Source organism: Phoca vitulina, unplaced genomic scaffold (genome assembly GCF_004348235.1).
Source record: "Phoca vitulina isolate PV1807 unplaced genomic scaffold, GSC_HSeal_1.0 scaffold2, whole genome shotgun sequence".
Lineage (NCBI taxonomy): Eukaryota > Metazoa > Chordata > Mammalia > Carnivora > Phocidae > Phoca > Phoca vitulina.
This window is the reverse complement of record NW_022589705.1, coordinates 83,164,818-83,184,771: the sequence shown is the minus strand read 5'-3', so window position 1 is coordinate 83,184,771 and position 19,954 is coordinate 83,164,818. Positions and strand designations below refer to the sequence as shown.

Below are 19,954 nucleotides of genomic sequence, written 5' to 3'. Positions count from 1 at the left end.
GGCCCGCCCCCTTCCGTCCTGCGGGTGGTTTACCCTGGACTCGAAGGCTGGTGGCGCATCCTGGGCACTGGAGAAGCAGAGGTGCCCCCTGGAAGGCAGCAGGATCCTGATGTCGAGATCTCTGTCTGGTGCGGTCACACAGGCTGAATGTTATGACCTTGGGACCATTGACTAGAGATGGAGAAGTCCCGGGAAGGTCCAGGATGGCCTTGCCACGGACCGCACAGCTGGGGCCAGTAGGCAGAGCCCACGGCTGGGAGCCACGTGGCCTGAGTTCTTGTGCCACTTCTGCCGCCACACTCCGGGCCAAGTCATTTTCCCTGCAGCTGACTCAGCAGCTTACAGAAATGGGTGCTCCTATCTCTTCCCAGCTCTGCAGTCATGACATCATGTTGGTACATGGGGGAGTATTTATGCCCCAGAAATTGACAACTGCTACAAATCAAGGCCTTTATTTCCTCTAGGGAACAAATGACAAATCAGAGCATCTGTCCTTCTTTCCTTTCTTCCTTCCTTTGCCAGCTTCCTAGCACACCACCACCTCTAGGCCTCAGTTTCTTTAGCTATGAATGAGGGTTCTACGTGGGTCTTTGTAACTATCATCTTTAGAGCACCAGAGCTGATTGGTGGGTCTCAGAGGCCACCTCGATGTGGGGGAGGGGACAGCTGCAGCCCCTGAGGATCCTCCCGACTTCACTCATGGTGGATCAGCTTTTCCCCTTTTACACATCAGGGTTTCCCGTAAACTTTTGTCTGAACAAAACTTTTAAACCGTTTGTAAACCACAGATGCCTCCAAGGGCCTCTCAGCTCTGACAGTTGGAGCCAGTGGTCTTAATTCCCACGGCCCTGCCTGGAGTCAGGGCCAGGGCCAGGGCCAGGGTCAGGCCAGCGAGGCCCGAATCTCAGGCACAAAAATTAGGAGGAGTCAAAGAGCTCAGTAATCAAGTGAAATCAATGCAATGTTTTTTGGTTTTTTGTTTTTTTAAATAAAGGCAAAAACAAATCCACAATGAACAAAATATCAACATTTGAAGCCAGGATCAGTATTACTTATGTCTCCTGTGACCTCAGACACCCGTATGGCTTGCATGGCACCGGCTCGAGGGACCCTGTAGGCAGCCAAATGGCTGTGTCCATTCCAGGCCTCACGACAGCTATGACGTCACCCAAGCTGTCAGCGCAGGACAACGCGTGAGGGGGGGATGGCAGGGTGTGTGCAGGGGGTCGGCACATGGCCAGGCGCACCGGAGGTGCTCGGCATCTGCTCACTTCCTTCCTTCTTGAGCTTCCTGCCAGAAGCAGCTGGGAAGCCGGCAGATGGTGCTTCTCCAGCTTGGTTTCCCCGCTGGAATCACCTGGGCAGCTTTTATCCCTTTGCCCACTGCCCAGACCCCACGGCCTGGAGCATTTCTTTATCGATTTTTTAAAATTTTATTTGTTTTGGGGCACCTGGGTGGCTCAGTCGTTAAGCGTCTGCCTTTGGCTCAGGTCATGATCCCAGGGTCCTGGGATCGAGCCCCGCATCGGGCTCCCTGCTCCGCAGGAAGCCTGCTTCTCCCTCTCCCGCTCCCCCTGCTTGTGTTCCCTCTCTCGCTGTCTCTCTCTCTGTGTCAAATAAATAAATAAAATATTAAAAAAATAAAATTTTGTTTTTAAGTAAACTCTACACCCAACGTGGGGCTCGAACTCACGATCGCAAGATCAAGTGTCACATGCTCTACCGACTGAGCCAGCCAGGTGCCGCCGCCCTGGAGCATTTAAATCAGAATTTCTGGGGGTGGACCCAGACCTCAAAACTTTTTAAAGCACCCTGGTGATTACAGTGTGCAGTCAAGGTCAAGAACCACTGCTCCAGAGAGGCCGTAATTATACAGGCCTTGAAGCCTTTGTCATCTGCCAGGGTCTGGCTGGATTAATACACACAAGGAATCAGTATCCGCGCAAAGCCTGCCGCAGGGCTCAGGAAGAGAGCCGGGCAGCCCCACCCCCGCCATCCAGCAGCCGCAGTAAAGCCACGAGGGCTCGGTTCTCCTCAGCAAAGCCACCACATGATGAGACCAGGGCTGTCAATGCCTACAAAAGCCATTTGAGCCTCAAAGAGAGGCCTGCCCTCTGAGAAGTCAGGGGCCAAGCGTGCCTCCTGAGCCTGACAGCTGCCATTTTAGGACCGTCTTTTACTCCAAAGAGTCAAAGGGGGAAAGGAGTTAAAGTAATTCCTTTCCAAACAGGAGTGACTTTAGAAAGGTGGCCGTCAGCTGGTGGAGAGTGCATCCCCTGCCTGGTGGCTTTCCCCTGGAAGACAAGTAGCCGGTGAGGGGGGAAAGGGATGAAGGAGGAAAGCAGGCGTGAGGTATGAGTGAGTGAGGGAATGAAGAGAAGGAAGGGAGGGAGGGAAAGAAAGAGGGGGGAGGGAGGAGGATAAATAGGAGAACAGCAGACGAGTGAGCAAATGGAAGCCAAATGGAGTTGAGCAATTAAGTGTATTTATTAGACCTTCGCTACCCTAAGTGTGGTCCATGGACCAGCAGCATCAGCATCGCCTGAGAGCTCGCTAGAAATGCTTACACCAAAAACTAGTACAATGTTCTATGTCAATTATATCTCAAAAAAAAAAAAAGAAAGAAAATGAAATGCAGACTCTCAGGCCCCATCCCAGATCTACAGAATCTGCCTTTTATAACAAGCTATCCAAGTGATTTGCATGCACATTAAAATTCGGAAAATACTTTAATAAACTATCATTGTATCCTAACCCTAACTGGACACATTATCATCATGCTGGGAACTTTAATACAGATACCAAGGCCCAGACCCTCCCTCAGATTAATTAAATCAGAACTCTAAGGGTTGGGGCCTGGGCAGCCTGTCTCTGTAACAGCTCCCAAGGTGATCCTAACGTGTGGCCAGGGTCTGAGAACCGCTGGGCTGGACAGCGCTGTAGACAGCTCATGACACGTTAAGAGAGGCTAGACATGGTCAAGACAGACCCTCCGAGCTCAGGGCCTCAGCTCCACTCATGTCTCTGATAGAACCCAGATTCAGACTGGCCAAGGGCAGCCCTGCCATTCTTTTTCCCAGAGTCCCCTCTTTCCTGACCCCACATGGAGGGGGCTCCTCTGGAGAGATGGCCTTTACCTGCCAGTGCTCAGCCTGGCTGCCCAAGGGCAGGAGAGGCCTGGCTCATTTTCCTATACATTTCCCAGCCTCTGCCCACAGAGACCCCAGGGCCGGCGGCGTCCAGCCCAATCGTCTGCTGAAGGTCCTCCAGGGTCAGAGGGACCTAAAAATCAAGGCGTTGGGGTCTGGCCCCATTGTCAAAAGTCTGGGGTCAAAGAAAGGTACAGCATCAAGTGCCAACTTTGCAAGGGTCTTCCAGAACTTCTACAACCCAAGGGGACAACGGATGGCCTGCAGAAGTTTCCTTTAGCCCCAACAAAAAATTTCAAGTTGAAAGATGGTTGTCAACATCTCCAATCAGGAGATTTCACATTTTAAAGACTTCCCAGATTCCGTTGAAACTCTGCGGATGTGGCCACAGTTAGCTGGAGCCGTGTTGGATGCCCCTTCGGACGAGCGGCCTCAGCTCCCACTCCCCATCCCGGCCTTACCTACTTTCCTCCACGCACTACCTGCCCAGCCCCTGGAAGTGTTGACCTTGAGCCCCGGAATTTGAATCTGACTCTTTTCCTTCAAGGAGAAGCTACGGACCCGACGGGAGGGGAACACAAAGCATCCTGCCCCGAGGTCCAGCCTTGCACGGTGCTTTGCCGGGTGCTCCAGGCCACCTCCCACGCACCCCAAGACAGCGGGCGTTGGCGGGAATCTGGGGCTCACAAAAAGGCCAGCTCTTGTGAGATGCAAGAATTCAGTTTAATTGGCTATGGTATTCTATCCTTCTCCCTCCCTCTTCCTCACCCACCCCTCCCCAAAGGGAGGGCCAGTCAGCAGCCATTCTGACAGGAAGGCCGTTCTCTGGTCACAGAGAAAAATCAGAGGCAGGGCCCGGGGAGTGAGAGGTCTTGACTATGTGGGGCACGGGAAGGGGGCTGCACCAGAGCCCTGCACTTGCAGACGGGAACAACGGTATTTGGGGAAGGAGGGGATGGGTGCTCAGTTCCAGTTCCCCTTGGTTCTTTGGGAATCTCTTCCTCTTGCCAGGAGCAAACCGATTTGGCGGGCCAGAAAATATCCACTAAAGACTGTGTCGCACTTGAGCAGGAGGTCTGGGAGGAGATGGAGGCCAGGCCCGGGGACAGGGAAGTCCTGGGGAAAGAAAGAACCTGCAGGCGCCAAGTGGTGCGTGGCCTCCCTGCCCCTCAGAATCGCAGTTTCCAGGGCCCTGGCTCCGGCAGGCTCCTGCCCACATGGGCTGCCCAATACTGAGCCACTAAGTGGATGTGGTGGCCTCTCCTGAAGGCGGGTAATGAACACAAGTGACCACGGTGACTGGCTGCCACGCTCTTCCCAAACATGAGATACGAAGGCTGAGCTGGAGGCAAGGGCCCCGGGCAACCCCTTCATGTCTGTCACGTGCACCTCTGGGCCTTCCCAGCTCCTGAGACTCCAGGGGAAGTCTGCAAGTCAAGGCCGAAGGATGGGAGTGTGCCTGTGCTGCGGTCCTGTGTGGTCCACCCAGCAGGTGCACTCTGGACCCCAGAGCCGTGGCTCAGCATCAGGCTTCTAGATGTGGAATCTGCTGTTGGCCACTTTCTCCCTGGAGTCTGAGCTTCAGCAGCCCCCTACATCCATGGGGAGGCCTGCGAAAGCCAGCATGGACAGGTGCACGGCCAGGTAACCAAGGGAGGCTCTGTCCACTCTTCATTTCTGCTCAGGAAACCACTGGAGTCCAATCTCCAGGGGGCAGCTCAAGACAAGGACAAACGCAGGAGCCCAGCTCTACACCAGCCGGGGGCGGAGGGGACGGGGGCAGAGCTGCCCCCCGGGGAGTCATCTGTCACTCATGAAATGGGCATTCTCTGAATGAACGTCCTGGGGAACCTGGGTGGGGCAGCTGGTGGCCAGGGTTCTCCCTGAGCTTGTGTGAGGTCCCTACAGCACTGGGATCCATTTGTTGTCCTCGTTGTAGAGAAAGGACTGCTTTCCAGGGAATTCTGGCCTATACGTGGCTGTGAGGCAAGAGAGAGGGAGAGAGAGAGAGAGAGAGACAATATTAAGAGAGCAAAGGCCAGTTACTCAAGCCCCTGTCATTCTACATCAGAGCTGGCACGACCAGGGGTAGTCCTGTCCCGGCCTCTGTATCTTACACATGGGGAGGCAGAGAGGGGAGGGGACTGGCCTGGCTGAGGCAGGACTTGAACTCTGGCTTTCAGCCTTCTTTAACTCCCTGTAACTTCTTTAACAGAAGAAAATTTACAAAAGAGTTTTCTATCAGATTTGAAAAAACTATGGAGTAAAGCAATACTGCGAAAGAAGCAAGGTGTCACCTTGGTGGGGTTTTGTTTTCATTTAGTTCAGAAATTTTCAGAAGGGAAGGGGTGCCTGGCTGGCTCAGTTGATAGAGCCTGTGACTTTTTTTTTTTTTTTAAAGATTTTATTTCTTTTTTGACAGAGAGACAGCGAGAGAGGGAACACAAGCAGGGGGAATGGGAGAGGGAGAAGCAGGCTCTCTGCTGAGCAAGGAGCCTTATGCGGGACTCGATTCCAGGACCCTGGGATCATGACCTGAGCCGAAGGCAGACGCTTAACGACTGAGCCACCCAGGCGCCCCGAGCCTGTGACTCTTGATCTCCGGGTCATGAGTTCAAGCTCCACACTGGGTATGGAGCCTACTTAAAAAAAGAAAGGGAAAAAAAAAGAAATTTCCAGAAAAGCGAAAGCCATGACAACTGCAGGCACATTCTCTCTAGGAGACCAGGTGCTAGGACCACCTGGGGGTGAATGGAAACTCTCAGACTGATGCTGATTTGGCTAATGAGGGTCCAGGCCGATGAGAGCACCAAGCAGTCCAGACTGATCTGGACCCGCTGGAAGCCAAGAAGGCAGATGTTTGCATGGGGCTTCCTCCCAGGCCACCCCTCAGGGAAGCCCACCTTGGCGCAGGAGATCATGGCAACAGGAAGTGGTCTGCACCTGGGCGCCAGGTGTCCCACACTACGTGCAGAAGGGAGAAGACCCTCAGGACAAGCTTCTAGAGGCCTGGGTCACACAGGCTCAGACAAGGATCCTGACTGGGCCCCGGGCCTCCTGGAGACTACCGTGTGTATGGAGTGTTAGTACCTTTGCCCAGCCAAGCTGAGCTCTGCCTGGGCTGACCAGTGACCCCCAGGTCCAACCTCTGCAGTCTTCTTGACTGGATTATCATTTCTACATTTCCAAAGCTCTGCGGATGGCTTTCCCTGTCCTGTCCACCTTACATTTTACTCATCTGCATGTGTGGAGAGGAAGGTGTCTCCCCTACCAGACTGACGCCTCTGGGGGTAAGCACCAAGCTAAGTCACCTCTGTCTCCCCAGGGTGGGAGCGTCACCAGTGTTCACTGAAAGACTGAATTATGCAGACCTGCAGCCCCCTCGGCTCTGCCTTCCTCCTCCCACACCATCTGCCTGCCAGCACACCTGTCGGTCTCCAATGCCACCAGCTCTGGCCGACATAAGGGGGTGGCATAGCTAAGGGGCTCGAAGAGAGCTACAGAGAGGTCAGGGATTTCAGAGACCAGCTGCTGGCATAGGTCCCTCATGCTGTTAGCTTCCAGGTAGGTCCCAAAGGTGACAGGGCCCCCCCCGTGTCAGCCATCTGGAAAAAGGCAGAACTAGACCGTTCCCAGGAGCTGCTCCAGGGAAGAGTCCCTGGCGTGTCTCGTGACAACAGGGCACGGAGGGCACGGAGGGCACTGAGGGGAGACAGCCTGCTGCTCTGGCCTGCAGCTCTCTCACTGTGGCTCAGCGTACAACTTGCTCTCCAGGCCCTTCCCAGCTGTCAAGTGATTCGGCCAGAGTGATCTAGACATTTCTAAGAACGTGCAATTGTTGGACAATCTAACAAAAGCTATGGCCCCTTTCTCCAAAAATTAGTGTCTTCGTGCTCCAAGTCTGCAGGCAAATTCAGGGTCACAGACCCCTCTGGAGCCCATCTCTGAGCCTCTTGGACATCCATGGTCATTGGTTACAAATCCCTGGCCTGGATTAACTCTAAGAGCCCTTCCACCTAAAAACAAAAAACCCCTTTCATACTCCAAAGGTGCAAGCTTAAAAGTCTCCCAGATCGACTCTAACCTCTGTAATCTGTTTGGCAAACAGCCTATAAATCAGTGACATCTGATGGCCCAGGAATGACAAACAATCCCAGATCTGGTTTTTATAGTCATTTAAAACACTCCTCTGACCTGGGCCCGGCAGGCCTGGCTGGGACGGGGCCGCTGTCCACCGGCTGGTGCTGGACACAAAGGACGCAGAGGAGATGAAGTGCCTGGGGGGCCCCGCGTAGTCCACGATCTCATACTGCCCAGGACCTGGGAGGGGCGGCTTCGGGGGCAGGGGCAAAGGCTGCGCCGAGAAGGTCAGGATGGGGTTTTTCCTTCAAAAAAGACAATATGTGAAGATAGCACTCAAGCAGTCTGTCAACCAAGCCGAGACCTGGCCGGTACCGAGTTGTCTGCATGAGGACTGCTCAGGCACCAGGAGACCTGGGCGGAGCCTGGCTCCGCTGCTTGTGAGCCGGTGGGGGGGAGGGGGCCCGGAACCTCACTTTCCCCTTCTGCACAATGGCAGATTCACAGGACTAAACTCATAGGCTTGTTGTCAGGCTGCAAAGAGATGACGCGCCTCCAGCAGTCATCGGGGGGGCCCAGCACAGAGCGAGAGCACACTAGGCGCTTTACAGATGTCGTTGCTGAACTGGTCAGGAAATGGGACGAAGCCTCCTGAATTCTAGGGATCTGCCACTCCAGATCAAGAGACCTGGCCAGCATTGACATTTCAGAATCCTACTAAATGTCTTCCTGGCAAGGCAGGATGTGCGAGTGGGAAAATACTTGGTTGGAAATCAAGAGCCCTCTGCCTCACACTTACCATTTACACTGAAATTGTTCCTTTCCGGGTTTATCTCCCTGCCCTTCAGGAAAAGGAGTCTCTTACGTCCGGCATTGAGAGACTACATGAAAGGTCAATGGAACCCATGCTGGAGCCCGAGCTCTGTCGCTAATTCACTCTGGGCCTCAGTCTCCCCATCTGCAGAATGAGGAGATTGGATATGATATCCTCTAAGGTCCCTTCCAGCTATGACCAGGCCATGGTTCAAAGAAGTCCCCTGGTTGCCCAGGGAATTCTGGGATTGTTCTGGGAATCCCACTCCTCTCCCGGCCGTGCAATTGAAGGCTGCCCACTCCCACCTCACGTCTGAGGCTTCGTCTAAGGTCTTTCACTGAAAGGAAAGGGAAAGTTCTTACAGCACCGAATAGCCACAGGAGACCCACCCCAGCTGGCAGCCAACCCACCCAAACAGAGGAGGGGACCGGGATTCCTGGCCATTGGTGCCCTGCTGCCCTTTGGCCAACACCTTTGGAAGCGAGGGCATTTTTAAACTCAGAGAGCTAGAGGGGGCCTAGGGATGTCTTATCCAACCTCCTCATTGTGCTAAAGAAATTGGCGCCCAGAGAGAGGAAGCGAGTCTCCCAAAGTCACAGAGCCAATGAGTGGTAATACCAGCTCCAGAACTCAAGTCTCAAAGGCCTAGCAGTTTGGGGAAGGCATCACGGCCGAGGGGAACCTTTGAGATTTCGAGTCATGCAGACCGGCATCTGAATTCCAGTCATCCCACTTACTGGCTGTGAGACCTCAGACGAGTCCTTCGACCTCTCTCTCCCTGCAGCAAGGAGCAACAACACCCTCTCTCTGTATGGTACTTGGTGAGTGGAGAAAAGAAGGCACTTGGCTTTGCACCAGCCCACGGTAAATGCTCAATAAAAGCAGCTGTTGTTACTAGGATGACCCTGCAAGCCCGCTGCTTGGTCTCAGGGCAGCAATAGAGCCTCAAAAAGAGGCTAGGGGGCCCCTCGCACAGAGTCACCCTGGGGCAAGCTGGCCACTCCCACTGCCAGGCTGTTGAAAGTCATCATCAATCTGCTTGAGGCTCACATCTCAGGACAAACGGACAGCTGGCTGGGATGCTTATATTTAGAACAAAGGTGCCCACAGGAAAAGGAGAAGAAACCATGCCTCTTTCTTGCCCTCCAGCTGACATGGAAGAACTGGTTGTAGTGTGTAATCAACCACCTCTCCCCTTAGAAATGAAAGCAAGCTTCTCCTTGTTCTGGCTTGTGTCACCCCTTCAAAGCACCCCCAGAAATTTGATGAGTGTGGGACTGGCATCACTGAGAGATAGGCTTGAGTCCTAAAAGCTGGAGCCGGAATGAGCCAACCACGACATGAGGTCACCCCAGGGGTCTGGGTCACCCCCGGGCCCCATTCTTTGAGAAGGCCATGAGGTGTCTACCCTCCTAACTGGGGACAGTTTGCGGGAGGCTGGGCCAGTGTCTCATCAGGATTCTTGGCAAGAGGGCCTAGAGAGATTCCTTGCCCTTCACCCCATCCACGTGCCCAGGAGAGGCTCAGCACCGGCAGCTCGGCTCTCTGGATCTTTAAAGAACACCAGCCACGTGTGCAGCCATGTGCCAGGCACTCTGGGGAGTCCAGACTGTTCTGTGCTAAGACACAGACCCTGAATGCTCCCAAGGGCTTGACAATCCCCTGCTAGTGACAGTCGTGGCTGGTGATTAAGGAACTACAAGCTCTGCACCCACACAAACTTGGGTTTGAATCCGCACTCACTAGCCGTGTGACCTTAGAGAAGTCTCAGCCTCCCTAAGGCTCCGTTCCTTCATTTATGAAATGGGCGATAATAATACTTTCCATCCAGGTTTCTTATGAAGATTAATTGGTGCTTTACTTGTATTATTTTTTTTAAGCAAGAAATATTAGAATAGAGGTAAAAACACTGCACTGGGGAGTGGGGTGGGGGGGTGGGGGGATTCCAATTACGTGAATCCAGAACTCTACCCTAGAAGAGCTAACATTTGCCCAGCAAGGTAAGCAGGAATTCTTCAGGTAGAAAAGGGCATTTCCCACAGAGGAAACAGCAGGGGCAAGAGCATGGACGAGGCATGAGCTGCAGCTGCATGTGGCAGGAATTGGGACAAGGAGGCAGACACTACGGAGCCTCCTAGACTGCCTTCAGCCCTCAATGCACCCATGACTTCTAGGATGTCCACCTGTTTCTGACCATCCACCCTCACAAACCCCGATGAGAAGCTAAATGAATAGCTCCTATTTATGGCCTCTCCATCCAGCCTAACCTCCCATGCCCCTTGCTCCCATTTGACCTTCCGGAAACCCCCAACACAGCACTGTTCGACCACACCTTGCCTTTGCCTGTGCTCTTCCTTCTGCCAGGATCACCTCCTTTCCCTGCCAACTCTGATCAGTCTTCACGTCTCACATCCTTCAGGGAAATTTCTGTGGCCCCTGCCCTCCCCCTGCCCCATTGCCCTTCCTGGGGCTCCACAGAGCAGCATGGCTCCTGGAGTCAGCTGGACCTGCATGCCACTCCTTGCTCCACCACCTTCATCTGTACTCTATGTAACAGTACTGCCCTGCAGGGGAACTGGGAGCGTGACGCTAGGTGACATCCACGAAAGCTCTTAGCTCAGCGTGGCTGGGCCCTCGATACGTTCTAGCCCTTCTTCTTTTCTCTGTACAGAACATGACAGGTTTTCTAACGCTCTTTACGTGCCTAGCTCTTTAAGGCAGGGGACTGCATCTGACTCATCTTTGAGGCCCCATCCCTATTCCCCAAGACATTTGCTGAACTGCAGAGAAAAGCGGGGGGGGTCTCAGCAAGTCGGGGAGCCCAGACATCTGAACCCCACCTGACAGTTTTAACATCGTTCGGGGCTGCTCCCTCCACGGCGGGGTGGGGCTGGGCAGATCACAAAGGTCATGCTGGATCAGACCCAGGGCAGCCCTCAGTGTATTGTGACCGGGGCTTTTATGAGCCTCATTGCTCAGTTATAAAAGCCAACCTGGTCCTGCCCCGTAGAAAGAAAACATCTATCAAAGGCTCTGAGTTGGCCACAACTGGATTAAGTATGTTTGCAGCTCCCAATGTGAACTGTTTGCAAATCGCCCAAGAATAATGAATGTCTCCGAGGACTCAGCAGGTCACTCGGGGAAGGCATCCGAGACCCTCGGGACACTCCCAGGCACCGATTCACTCTGCCTCGGGGATTCCCAGGGTTGGGAGGGATAAAGGGGCAATTTTTTCTCATCATTAAAGGGCAGCCGGTTGCCTCTGGGGTGGAATGCAGCATCTGTTTAACAGGGTAGAGGGTGACAGATTACAGCCGCTTGGGAAGAAGCATCCCATATCTAATTGAAAATCCCAGGGGAACTTTAGGTGGGTCATGATAATTACCCAAATTGGCGCGGGGCCAACAGGGTTTGATTCTTCAGCTCTGGCTGTGGCAGGACAGCGTGTCTGTGCAAAACCAGTGGCTTAGAAACTCCAGGAAGAAGATCAAGGGTTAGAAAGATGTCAGTGGGCGTTTCTCCTCCCTGCTGGCGAGCGTGCGTGGAAGGCAGCACCCGGGAGGGACCAGTTTGATCTCTAAAAAGCCCTTATCCTGACTCACCCTGATTCACTGACTCATCACTGTGACGGTATTGAAGACCTGAAGCGGACACCTCACTTATCTTCGAAAGCCCCCCCCGTAAGCCGATAAATGCTTTTAGCTTTGCGTCGGAAGGTGGCCACTGCAAAGAGACAGCTGTGCCCTGTTCTTCAGCTAGGGAGCCCAGACATGGTCATCCGAACATCCTGCCAGCCCTTAGCACAGCACCTGCCCTCCAGGGGCCACTCAAGAAGCAGCAGGTGAGTACAGACGACCCGCTCACATACCTCAATAAAATTACAAGTTGCGTGTATCGAAAGCTTACCGTGCGCCAGACCTGGTGAGTTCTGGGGGTTATCTTATGTTATCCTCGCAAGCACATTACCAAGTGTTCGTTTCACAATTTGCAGAGTTGAATTTGAATTCCTGGGAGTTAAGGGGCCCCCTCCCCACCCCCAGGCTTCCAGAGCTGGGGAGTGGGGAAGGGCGGTTCAGTGCTGGTCTGACTCGGAGGCTGTGCGTATACACATCCCCTAGGCCACATTGCCTCTGTAGCTCATTCTCAGCTCTGGGGGCCAGGGCGGGAGAGCGGAGACAAGACAAGCCCATGCCTGGCCCCCTGCCGGCCTCCCAAGCACATCACCCAACCCTCAACTCCCTGGGCTTCACTTTTGTTGGTGGGTAACATGGGACCAGCCCTTCTAGGGACAACTCGTATCACCCGATTCTTCCTGCATCCTCAAGAAAGCAGAGCCTAAAGGTTACTTTTGCAAGCTGGGACCCTCCCCCAAAATAAGGAGCCAAGCACTGTAATTCAAGACAAATAAGGAACCTGGGCTGCTTGCACTAGCCACAAGGAAACCCAGTGATGACTCTCAGGTTCTCTGCCACTGCCCCATGCAGCCCTGGAGAGCGAATAGTGCTCAGACTTGGTGTGGATAAAGTCTCAACGAAGTTACATAGAGATGGGGAAGAAACAATGCAGACTTTCTTAGGGGCCTGATGATCCCAGCAGGTGCCCCCCCTGCCCCACTCCTGCCACTCCTGTTCCTCTCTTCCCTTCCGGGACACAAGAGAGGAAACAGAATTCCAATTTGAGAGACTGGAATCTGGATACTCCCTCAATAGAGGGTATTTAGCTGTATCTTTGCTTTATATTAACTCATTTCTTCGTCATTGAACATAAACCAATGGATGCTTGTTTAGATTACCCCAGAGCACACTTGAGTTTTATCTTCTTGTTTTTTGAGTATAATTACAGATTTCTCGGCTGTATCCTTTCCATGTCAATTAAAAATGTATGTATTTTGGGCCTTCTTTGTGGGTCCAGGCTGGTTCCGTGTTCGCTGCCCCTAGTATGTGCTCCTGAATGACATGGTGAGCAAACCCGGGGGCCTGGAGTGTCAGAAATGGAAAGACCTCCCCCTCTTTTCACACATAAAGAAATAAGGCCCACGGAGGTGCTGAGAGCAGCCCCAGACCATGGGGAAAGTTAACACAAACGTCCTGCCCAGGGCACCATGTTCTCACCAGGGGGAACCCAAGTTTAGCAGACACTGGGTTTAATAAATTTCTTTACTTCGGGACATCTCATAGCCTTTAATTAGGCCATGCACACAGTGGTGCTCCCAGGAGCAGAGGGTTCATATTCAGTGCTTCCTAGACTTGTTAACCAAAGATCTGTCATTCACAAAGCATCACAAAACAGCCAGCGATCCCCAGACACCCCCAGACACACCAGCGCCCCTGCACTGCACCCAGCTAGAAAGACTGCCCTCCGGATCTGTGTAGCCAACAGCCTTGGGGCCACATGATCCAGCATTTTGTTGCACGTGCCTCTGCTTTGCTCTGGAGTCATTCCCAGGGGAACCCAGCTGAAGGTATGTATGGTGCCCTGCTCACCCGAGCACCCCCACAGCCTCCAGCACAGACCCAGAAACCGACAGAGCCTGTTGACTGACAGGCGCAAATGCCATAAAATGAGAATTATTTCAAACCGCTTGTCCAAACTTTAGCAAACGCCGAATGGCACTTCTCTGGGGAAAGCAGCTCAACACTGAGTGTTCTCCACTCTCCTTTTCACTACTTCCTCGAGGAGCTTCCAGATTCAAGCTAGGGGCCTGAGTGGCTATGCCAAAGAGGAGCTGTACCCTATTTGCTCATATGCCTTGGATACCAAATAGCAACATCTATAATGATAAAATTCTCATCTAACCCTCACAGAACCCCTATGAGATAAGACGCTTCTCTCCACTTACTAACATGGAAACTGAGGCTCAGAGAGAAGAAGCCTCTGCAAGGGACAGAGCTGTGACTCACACCCAGTTCTGCTAGCTCCAAAGCCTGTCCCCTTACCCACTCTATTTGCTGGCAAAGCAGGGGAAAGGTGGTGTGCAGTGACGCCCTAAGCCCGCCTGGAGGCGGGGGACCCCGACGTTCAGAGAGAGCCTGCTCCTGGAGACCGTCCTACCCCAGTTTTGAGCCCTGCAGCCTGTGAGGGGTCAACCTGCAGAACCCAAGAGCCAAAGGGCAGATGGGACTTGCCCAGTAGATTCCATCTGAGCTCTGAATCCCTTTTCCAGATCGGCAGGTTCTTGTCTTGCTCCTCTCCCCAATCCCGTCTCCTTGTCCTGCGCTGGAGGTCAGAGTAGGCTCGATGTTGCTAGCCTCTCTCGGTTGCCTGGACTTCTGACCCACTGTGTGTATGAGCCTGGCTACCCGCCTGACCCCCAGGGGCCAATCCTGCCTGGAGAGGACTATACTGGGGTGAGGTCTTAGATGGCGACAGGCAGCCTGACCTTACAGTTAGTTCTAGTTCTAGAACCATCTGAGGAATAAATAAGCCCTGTGAGTTCTTGAATCTGTTTGGTGAAAGTAGTATTAAATGCATAGGGTATTAATCATGTTAACACAAATCCCCAGCTTCACTTTTTAAATTTGTGCTAATATCGTCACCATTTGGACCTACTCCATGCCAAACCTATGCTATAAAATCTGAAAGCAACGGGGCGCCTGGGTGGCTCAGTCGTTAGGCATCTGCCTTCGGCTCAGGTCATGATCCCAGGGTCCTGGGATCGAGCCCCGCATCGGGCTCCCTGCTCGGTGGGAGGCCTGCTTCTCCCTCTCCCACTCCCCCTGCTTGTGTTCCCTCTCTAGCTGTCTCTCTCTCTGTCAAATAAATTAAAAAAAAAAAAAAAAAATCTGAAAGCAACACTATGAGGCATGAATTTATCCCCACTTTACTTCACAGATGAGACCATGGAGGCTCAGAGGGCTTAGTACAGTGTCTTAGGTCACACGGCATGAAAACAGCAGAGCTGAAGTTCAAATCCAGCAGGTCCGACCAACTCCACGGTCTAGACTTCCAACCTATCAGTACAACTATGACAGCCCCATGCTGCTGTATATCCTGCCACCCCAGTGAAGATTTTATGTTATAAAAGTAGAATAATGTCAGCACCAGGAAAGCACATCATCAGGAGGGATGTGGAAAGATCCAGCTAGTCCTGAGCCTGATTCCCAGTGGCATTTCAAGTTAGCTGTGTGCACATAGGCAACTCCTCAGCCTCATTGCAGCCTAGCTTCCCAGTCTCTGAAGTAAGAATAATAATTCTTACAACAGGGTCATTGCGATGGTTGAGTAAGACACTAAGTTGCTGGCACATAGTAGTTGCTCAATAAATATTATGCATTAAATAAGTATTTATTGAGCACCCACTATGTCAACGAGGGCCCCCGGAGAGTGACCTGGAGTTGTGTCCTGCCAACCAGAGACACCCCTTTCTTTTCCGCTTATGTTGGGTCCTTCCCCAGAACCTCCTTTCCAAAGAAAGATCAGAATAATCAGGACTCACGGGATAAGAGTCTTTTTCAGAATCTTGGTGTGATCATTGGGGTTGTAATAACCAGGTCCCGGGCCTGTTGATGTCAGTTTTAATCCACGTCCAGTTTTTGATTTAAAACAAGACATTAATACCTTTGGCGACTGCTTCACAAGGGATTCGTTGATATTATAATGCCCTAAGAAGAAAGACATTTTAAAACAAAATAAGGAACTCTTCTCAAGTTAATGAAAAGCAATGCCTCACACCTAAGAATACATTTAATACTATAAGGGGCTATCACTCCACGGTGGTCTGATGGAAGGGCTGCCTGAAGTAACTGAAAATTACACTCACCCTTTAGGAAACATGCTCACAGCAGCCCAGCTAGGTGGGTCATTGTCACCTCCATTCCAAAGAGGAGGAAAGGGAGACTCGGAGATATTGAATAGATTTGCCAAAAAGATTTCATCTAATTTGGAACTAAGCCCGGCTTCCTCCTCCATAAGGTAAGAATAATTCTTCCAACAACAGGGTGGTTAGGATAGTTGAGTAATACTGAAGTTCCTGGCACATAGTAGTCATTTAGTAACTATTATGCAATCCACAAGTATTTATTTAGCACCTACTATGTGGACCGAGGGCCACCTGTCTCCAAAGTCCATGCTTTCCCACCATGCCTTGTTTCAAGAAACCGTGAGAGAATAAAATGAATTTGGCTGCGCACAAAGCTTCACGAGGAAGAGAGGGTTCTGGGCTGGGGGAAGAGGAGGTAGGGTCAACCCTAAATTGTCAGGAGCCCTGTTGATGGGTGCAGGTGTTTTTGGAGTGCAAAGAGGCAGTACTGAGCAATAGTCTTGAGGATGTCTAGATCCTCTGACCCAGCCTTCCCATTACTCAGAAATTAAGGAAATTATTCAACATCCGGGAAAAGCTCTAAGCACAGAGACGCACACAACAGCAGTAGCCGCAGTGTGAGAAGGGGTACGTGGCCTGAAGGTCCGAGACCAGGGGCACTGTGCTGGGACTAGCAGCCCGGTCTGATAAATATGGAGACCATAAAGCTGCATGGCCATGTTTCTGAAAATAAAGGTGAGTGAAAACAATGCCTACAAGTCCCTATATACTATGATGACATCTAGGGACAAATGGATCCACCTGAATAAAAATAGGTGGGAGCCCAGAAAAGTGGTAGTATTGTGGGTGGGAAAAATATTTCAAGTTTTCTAAACATTGTAAGATTGATTTCGTTTTAAATAAAATGTACTCTTCCATTGCAAATGTACTGAAAACAACAATATGGCGCATTAGCAAGTTAACGTATTAGCGAGATTCTATTTAAATGATCATACCCAGTGGTGGCAAAGGTGAGGAGAAACAGGTGCCTCATAGAAGCAGGAGGAGAAATTACCTCTCTGCTGAAGAACAGTTTGGTCACCAATAAAAAAAAAAAAAAAAAAAAACTTAAATATTTTACATACTTTTGACTTAGCAATCTCACTTTAAGCAATTAATATAAGGAAATAATCTTGATTGTACCCAAGCTGTGAGCTATAAGGATGTTTGCTGCCTAAAACAACCTACATTTCCAGTAAGAGGCCATTTGGTCCTTAACTTACAGTACCGCCATGCAATAGAATACCATACATCCGTTTCAAAAATGATATTCTTAGGAGGTTTCTTAATAACATGAAAAGATGTTCCCAATATATGCTTAAGTTTAAAAAAGGCAAATGTCCAGTATAGCAATATTTATAATATTGGTATACTCTCTCATATTTTCTTTTTCTCTCATGACTGTGTAAATATGTATATTTTATATATATATACAAAATATATTTTTTCCCCTTCCACAGAAAGGTTAAAGCAACCCCTTGATTATCAAATTCTGAAAAGCAGAAGCAAGGAGAGAAAGACACTCATGTTCCTGCGGCCCAGAGAGAACCAAGGGTAAGCACTGGTGTTTATTTCCTTCTCGTCTTTTCTTGAGTGTGGTTGGAAGACTACACAGTGTTGATCTCACAGTGCAATTCCCATTCTGAAACCCATGTTTTTCTTTTTTTTTTTAATGATTTTATTTATTTATTTAATCGATAGAGAGAGAGAGACACAGCGAGAGAGGGAACACAAGTAGGGGGAGTGGGAGAAGGAGAAGCAGGCCCCCCGCCAAACAGGGAGCCTGATTGTGGGGCTTGATCCCAGGACCCTGGGATCATCACCTGAGCTGAAGGCAGTCACTTAACCAACTGAGCCACCCAGGTGCCCCATGAAACCCACGTTTTTCAAGTGACTCTTTAACATCTGCGTTTCCCCCAATCTAATAGCTTTTTTTTTTTTTTTTAAGGAAAAATACAGAGGAGGACATTCGTGATGTGCTTAGCAAATATAAACTTCACAAAATCCAACCAGCAAATGTGTGAAGGTGAGCATTTTGCTCAGAGTTGAAGGTAGGCCAGTCCTGGCCCTCAGCCCCTGAGGAAGGGGCCCTCGGAGCAGCTGGGACAGGGACCCTGCAGGGGCACCAGTCACATCTGTCTTCCCCCAGCAGGAGGAGAAGGAGCCACCCGTTATTTCCGAGAGGTCCAAGCTGATTGTTTATCACGCAGGGGCAGGTTCCCCAGGCAAGTTTTGGGTGGGGAGGGTCTGAGGCACCAGGTGTCAAGTGGGATGGGCCCGGACTCAAATCCACCGATGGGACCCTGGGCCAATTACCTGCTTTCTAAGTATCATTTTTGCCTGAAAAATGGGGATCAATAATAATAGTACCTCACGCTTTCTGAGCAAAATGATTGCGTGCTGGCCAAACCCTCCACAGGGTCTGGAGATCATTCGATGAGAAACGTAAAGCCTCCGGCACACAGTAGGACTTTAACACTTCCTGGTACCCACACACTCTCCCCCTCTGCTCCATTACAAGGGGCTGGGGGCCCCTGAGGACCCTCCCGGGAGGAGTGGGTGCATGTGGCCGGCTGAGAAGGTGCCCACATCTCGGGGTTCACTGGCAGGGCCTCTGGCCAAACTCCAGGGATGCGGGCTTTGTTCTGTATAAAGAAACAAGGTGGGGCTTTGCCTATGATGATGTAAGCCACGGGAGCTTTAGCCCGGACTTAGCCTCCTAATTAGGGCTGGTTTTGTTATTCAGCTTTGGACTGATCTTCTCAACTTTAATCTGGATTTGGTGAAATCAATTTTACCCACACCCCGCTGCAATTTTACCCACACCCCGCCTCCAAGAGGTGTGATTGCACAGGCAAACCCTCCCTGTTCCTCCCCTCAGCTCCGGGCCTCAGGGCTCCCTGGGGGGAGGACCCACTGGGAAGGTCTATTCTGACGAGGGCTCCCAGAGTGACAGTGCTGGCCTCCCCTGACCTCTCTGGAAACCTTTCGCTGAGGCTGGAAGTGGGGAGCAGGTCTGAGAGAACAGGACGGAGCAACACCTCTCCCAGCCCAGAGAGGAAAACACTTGCAGGCCAGCTCTTGGGGCGGTCTCAGAAGTCACTGGGGGCTGATGGGGGCAATAGTCTCCTCAGTCAGACCCCTCTGGGCTTAGGCCTGCCATCCGTCCGCCGTGTGACGCGGAGCAGGTCACTTCCCCTCTCTGAGCCCCCTCTCCTCACCGGACATAGGACTGAGAGCACAGGCCAAGGAAGACAGATGTGTGAGGACTGCACGGAAAATACTTAGCACGGAGTAGGCTCTCAGTAAACGGAGCCATTTTCCAGTGTTTGGGGACTAGTTGATGAAGTCCCCTCTAGGCTCAGGAGGAAAGGAAGGGTCTGGACACTCAGTGTATTGAGTGCCCCCCCCGGGGGGGGGGCCTGTGAGGACGCCTGGGGCACGGGAATGTGCACACTTCTGCGGTGAGAAGCCACTTCCCCATCTAGCAGCCCAGAGCAGATGTGCCCGGTCATGAAAAGGGAGGCCAACGAGGCTGCTTTGGGGCCATTTCCAGAGCAGCCCTTCTTCCCCGGAGCTTTCTCCTTTTTGTTCAGCACCTGTTCAACATCCCCACTCCACCCAAAGCCGAACTCCTTCCAAAGAGACTCCCTATGAAGCAATGGTGCCCCACAGAGCAGAGCTGGTACGTTAACCCTTGGGGTCAAGGCCGGTGCAAGGTGGCTGCTTACCTGGGGCAGGTCCTGTTTCAGTGATAGTGAAAAATCCTCTCTGGGTTTTGGACATAAACCCGGCTCGGGCACAGACGTTGTTTCTCTGCTTGCAGTAAGAGACAGAGGCCTGGGGGGAGAACACAAGCATGGTATTCCTCAGAAAATGAACAGAGTGGAAAAGGTCCCCCCGACTGTGCCTTTGCCATCACCCCAGCTGGAGTGGCCGAGGAGTTTGTGGTCACCAGCAGATGTCTGGTCACCCCCCCCCGCCCCGCCATGGCACAGAGGACAGAGCCCAGAAGAGAGCCCGAAGACCTGGCTGCCAGGCTGGTCTCGTGTCTGCCACACACGGGGCATGCTGCTGCACAGGTTGTTCAGTGTCTCTGAACTTGGGTTTTCT

General features: G+C 51.9%; 1 protein-coding gene across 1 annotated transcript in view; it reads right to left on the bottom strand.

Moving 5' to 3' along the window:
• Positions 1-2,501: 2,501 nt before the first annotated feature.
• Positions 2,502-19,954, bottom strand: part of STPG1 (sperm tail PG-rich repeat containing 1) — a 48,164-nt gene continuing 30,711 nt past the window's right edge. Inside the window, exons 6-9 of the mRNA XM_032418018.1 lie at positions 19,573-19,681; positions 15,479-15,644; positions 7,344-7,534; positions 2,502-5,128 (exon numbers count right to left, since the gene is read on the bottom strand). Coding sequence (XP_032273909.1) covers positions 5,052-5,128; positions 7,344-7,534; positions 15,479-15,644; positions 19,573-19,681 — 543 coding nt within the window. The 3' untranslated portion in view covers positions 2,502-5,051. The remainder of the gene's footprint in view (positions 5,129-7,343; positions 7,535-15,478; positions 15,645-19,572; positions 19,682-19,954) is intronic.